Source organism: Diplotaxodon limnothrissa, linkage group LG11 (assembly GCF_057381915.1).
Source record: "Diplotaxodon limnothrissa isolate DT_005_m linkage group LG11, D_limnothrissa_male_GT1.1, whole genome shotgun sequence".
NCBI classification, from domain to species: domain Eukaryota; kingdom Metazoa; phylum Chordata; class Actinopteri; order Cichliformes; family Cichlidae; genus Diplotaxodon; species Diplotaxodon limnothrissa.
The window spans coordinates 8757755-8762832 of NC_140606.1; the positions used below are offsets into that span (position 1 = coordinate 8757755).

Here is a 5078-nt window from a genome sequence, read left to right on the forward strand (position 1 = left end):
GTGTTTCCTGCTAACTCCCTGCTAAAAAGCCCAACACGTCCGCCACATAAGCTCTCACTGCCCGCCGGCTGTAAACATACAGACTATTAACTTGATGACCATGGTAAAAGATTTCACCTAAATATTGCTTTTTGGGCTGTAACACTGTGTCCTCTGTTTCGTGGCAGTGAAAATGAGAAATAAAAACGGGGGGAAATCCAAATGTATCATGGAAATATTTATTTCTAAAATACAATTTAACATACTTTAAATTTATGACTGTTTTTTGACAACTTTACCATTTCAAGGTCAGAAAAAGAACATTAAAAACACAACAACAACAACATGAGCAACAACATTATGTACATTTGATATTTACAGGTGGTGTGAAAGTTGGACATGGCACTGGCTCCGCTGTTGTTCCGCTTGAGGTGCAACCAAATCCCACTCTAAAACGTGCTGAAGTAAACATGTCCTCACTTGGAGATTGTCCTTGATCCAAAAGAAAAATGTCGCTGATTTGTCTTTCTGCGTTTTGTCCATTGTTATTTTTGTTTCTCCAGGCTAGTAGTCCTGATGTGGGCTGTGCGTCAAACTGTGCCGTCGCAAGTCACAGTTGCGCCGAAACACCTTTCCGCAGCGGCCACAGCTGTAGGGCTTGATGTCTGTATGGGTGAGAAGGTGAGTTTTCAGGTTACTTCTTTGATTAAAGGTTCTTCCGCATGTGGGGCATTTGTGTGGAGATTCCTGTTTAGATTTAAAGCAAGCAAAGGATTATTGCCTTTAATTGGATAGAAGGTCTATCAGTTCAATCTTTCAATAATCTGATAAATCCACTGTCGTGTCAGATCTAATTTACTTGTTTGCATATTATTTTTTTTTTTTATTGTATTATTTTCTGTGGATCTCTGACTCACATTTTTTTTTTAATTTAGTGATAGGTTTTGTGAGGCTTTCTTTTTCCACCCCCATGCATGCAGTAGACAGGTGAATTATGATCAGAGAGTATCACACGTTAAAGGTCGCGTTAAGATTCTGAGCTTACCTGCATGTGTAAGGTTTTATGGACGGCTAGAGTTCGAGACTGACAGAATCCCTTCCCACATTCTTGACATTTGAACGGTTTTTCCTTGGAGTGGATGTATCTGTAAAACAGAAATGACACTTAATCAATGTCCGCTCATGCACGAAGTTACTTGTAAATGTTACAGAGCCCACAGTCACAGAGCCGAAAATCTCCACTGTGCAAGTTATGAATGTCCAACTTAATGCTGAAAAGTGCTTTAGCGCCCTCGTGGAGAAGTTTTAGGGAACAGGCCTGCTTGCATTTTATAGCACAAATTAAGGAATATAATTTTAATGGCCGGTTCTGGAGAGGCTATTAACTTAAATCGAGATATCTGAGACTTAAAATCACAAATCATCATTGCTGCTAGAAATTGCTGACCCCCTCGTCCTAACCCAGTGCGCATAATATCCCATAAATCCGTCTTACCTGTGGTCTCTGAGATGGTCTTGTCTTCTGAAAGCCTTGTGGCAAATGTCACAAGTATAGGGCCTCTCATCTGTGTGGGTCCTCTCGTGGATTAAGAGGTTGTAGGACTTGGTAAAATGCCTGCCGCAGAACTTACAAATAAATTCCTTTTTAGTCTTGGATGGTAGCCTGCCCCTGGTGGGTTTTCTGTCCGGGGACAGCTTGCTCAGCTCGGAGATGGTTCCCCCTAGTCCCGATGCCAGCTTTGCCAGGTCCGCAGCTTTCGGTGGGTCCTCCTGCGTGGCAGCGAGGGCCAGGTTCGCGAAGTCAAATCTCGGCCTGTCCTTTTGCAGCGAGGGGATGCCGTGCGCGACGGTGGCTTGCTTTGGATGGAATAACTGCGCCGCGGCGGTGAAGGGCAAAGCTGGGAAGGGAATCCGTGGGTCGACCAGACCCTGGGCGGCTGCCGTGATCGTCGACCTCAGTCCCTGCATGTGTGGGTAGCCAAGAGTCCAGTGGTTCATGTGCATGGTTTGCACGGCGCTGAGGCCGTACAGTCCCTGCAGCTGGTCAGCGGGGAAAGTGTTGACGGCCTGCAGGAAGGAGTAGTTTGTGAGCTGCAGGGCTGGGTGCAGGGGGATCGGAGCGTGCAGGGCTTTGCTCCCCATCTCGGCTCAGACCTCTGCAGAAGACGCGGTGATAACCCTGAGAATGCAGAACACACCGAACAATAAGCGTTGTGTGTTAATCCCAAGAACTGGTTATTGTGTGGAAAGAAGAACAGAGAAAATGTGACGTCTCAGTTACCGGTTATGGTAGACTACTTAAATCCACCTGTTTAAAAAGATTTTATTTTTTGAAATTGTAACTTTTCATTATTGTATTAAACTGATATAAATATGTTTTTCGCAAAGGTGAATATACCCAGCCACCCCCTCTCCCCTTTAAACCTAATTTAGGCATATATATAATGAATTAGCTTAGTTTATTTTTTGCACCTGGTTCAACGCGAGGAAGCTGATGAATAAAACGCTCAGGTTAACGCGCAGAAGGATTGCCCTATATTAGCCTGTCCCGGCCTGCTTATAATATCTAAACCTCTGTTTTGCATAAGCGAAACCACTGAGGAAATGTAAAAACACAGTCGCCCCCCCCCCCCCCCCCCCTCCTCCCCCACCCGACACGGAGATGCGCTTCAAATCAAAATTTAGGAAACAAATCAGTCACCGAAAGTATAATTAAATCAAGTGGGTGTAAAACAACTCATGTGGCATCGATTAACACTGCAAATTGCAATTTCAGATCACTCTGAATGAAGCACTAAATCTCACACGAGGTAATTAGAAAGCACAGCTTGGTGTGTGTTTTAAAGTTGCAGTTAGTACTTCGCAATAAAAAAACAAAACAAAACAAACGTAAGCAGCCCGGATTTGTACAAGTCTGAAATTTAGACAGAAGAGATGAAATATACTATTAATTGAAGGAGCAAAACATACACGCTGTCTGTCTCTGATGGAAATGCATGTGCTTTTCATTTTTATTTTGGAAGAGTTAATTTTATAGGCACTCTTTTCCTTTTAAGGTTTTTAATGTAATATTTATCTATTTATTTATTTTTTCCATATGAAGTTCCCCCCCCCCCCCCCCCCCCCCCCCCTTCCCCTGGGCAAGGCAACATGGCAGCAAATGACCCCTGTGCATTTAACCTACATTTCAAAAGAATAATGTTTCCCTTAAACAAAAGCAGAAGCGAGCTCCCTCCGCTGTTTAGGACAAATGAGGTGAGCTGACAGTATAAAAATTGGCTTGTGTCTGAGTTTGTGGGGATGACAAGTTATGTTTTCCCACACAGAAAAAAGAAGATCCACCGTAGAAGTTCAAGGCTCCAGATGGTGAACGCGGGACTGGCAATAGGCCAGTTGTGCTGACCTTTAGATATGATCAAGAAAAAGAAGAAAAGCGAGCTGTGTTTAGATAGTAAAATACATCATTTAGGTATCTACACTTTTTCTTTTGTGACAGATCAAGCCAAATCATATTTTAACACAATATGTCAGAAGTCAGCCTGTCCTGAAACTGCCTCGGAGATTAAGCCATTATCCACACTTGCAGACTGTGAGTCTTGCGCACACGGTAGTCAGGGTAGCTACCGGTCGCTTGTTTCGGTCAGGTCGTTGCCTTCAGCTCTTTCTGCCTCGCTTTCCCTCTCACCGATGGTGAGGGGTTAAATATAATTTCGCACAGGTGCAGCGTGAAACACCGCGAAGGCACTTGCTATTCTTTGCCCAGGGAGTTCGTTCAGCTTGTTCTTGTTCTCACCTTTGGACTGCGCTTACACTTCGGGAGCAGCCAAGTGTCCGATCTTGTTCTTCGAGTCCTTGTAAGGTTCATTTTTTAAAGCTTTTCATGTGTTTATTTTTGGCAGAAGGCTTTACATTTCTATCAGTCGTGACAAGTCTTTACAAACGCGAAGATCACTGTTTGTTTTAGTAATGCTGCGCGCCGTGGACGGAGGCCAGCAATGTCAAAGCGTGAGTGAACTGTGACCTCAAGTTAGTTAGTAATATGACGAAACAACACTCCTCTCTAGAACACTTTAAAAAAAAAAAGAAATGTTTGGTCATTAAAAGCTGATCACTTTCTAAGAGTCTTTGAGTCTTTGCTTTAAAGCCTAGACACTAAACTTTTTCTTTTCTTTTTTTTAAGATAACAACTTCTAATATGTTGGTTTGGTTCTCCTTCCTCAGACATAAATCCTACCCTGCCAAACAGAATCTTACCCCAATAAATAGCTGCCAAAGGTCCTGCGGTATGTCAGTAATCCACAGTAACTATAGAGGCGACGAGCTCCAATAAAGCGTCGCTAAAAGTTTTCCAAGATCCAAGTCCATGAAACTTTCATGTAGCCATGCAGCCAAGTCTGATGTCTCGGACTTTTGCAGAGATGTAACAAGTTGTGAAAAAATGTGGAAAGAGGCAAAGTTTGGAGGAGAGACAGCAGCAGCGTGTGAGTCCCGTCCGGAGCTGGGGCTGGAAGTGTGCGGTTCTTCACTTTTTAGTGCTCCAGGACTCGAGCGCTCAGCCCGCCCCCCGACACGCCTCCACCCCCCTCCTCTATCATTAACTCCAATGTTCCCCTCTGTTTATTTGTGTTTGGATAGCAACTAAGGCTCCAGACCATAGTAGAGGAGCGTGCTCAGTTCGACCTGCCTCCTCTGACACCTCTCATATACCATCCAGCCAAGGCTGATAGCTTCTTTTGGAGGCATGTTTGGAAGCACGGGAGGAAACCCTGAACGTTTCCCCCCACCTCACAGTTCCACGATTTTGAAAACGTGCTTTTGGATACTTGAGGAGCTTACAAGATTTTTTTTCCTCCTTCTTTTTGAAACCATAGATCCCATTTGCGAAATGGAGGGCATATGCAAGAACCACAACATTAAATGGTTTAATTCACTGTGGTAATAATAATAATAATAATAATAATAATAATAATAATAATAATAATAATAATAATAATAATAATAATAATGTTAAAAAATGAGAAAGGTTTTTGATAGAAAAAGAGGAGATAAAATAAAGAGAAAGAATTCGCATTCTCAAGACAGCTGATTTGTTTTTCTTA

The 5078-nt window shown here is 43.0% G+C and overlaps 1 protein-coding gene across 1 annotated transcript; it reads right to left on the minus strand.

Moving 5' to 3' along the window:
* Positions 1-281: 281 nt before the first annotated feature.
* Positions 282-4457, minus strand: osr2 (odd-skipped related transciption factor 2). Its single transcript, XM_085366138.1, has 4 exons — positions 4234-4457; positions 1475-2158; positions 1025-1124; positions 282-726 (listed from the first exon to the last, which is right to left on the minus strand). The coding sequence occupies exons 2-4, from the start codon at positions 2119-2121 to the stop codon at positions 544-546; spliced, it is 930 nt and encodes a 309-aa protein (XP_085222264.1). The 5' UTR covers positions 2122-2158; positions 4234-4457; the 3' UTR covers positions 282-543.
* Between the last annotated feature and the right edge of the window lie 621 nt (positions 4458-5078).

Bases quoted from the DNA above. Each gene is read 5' to 3' on its own strand.
- osr2 (XM_085366138.1), bottom strand. From the start codon at position 2,121: ATGGGGAGCAAAGCCCTGCACGCTCCGATCCCCCTGCACCCAGCCCTG. The intron at 1,125-1,474 runs GTAAGACGGATT...TCTGTTTTACAG, and splicing joins GACCATCTCAGAGACCACAG to ATACATCCACTCCAAGGAAA. The intron at 727-1,024 runs GTAAGCTCAGAA...AAATCTAAACAG, and splicing joins ATAAAACCTTACACATGCAG to GAATCTCCACACAAATGCCC.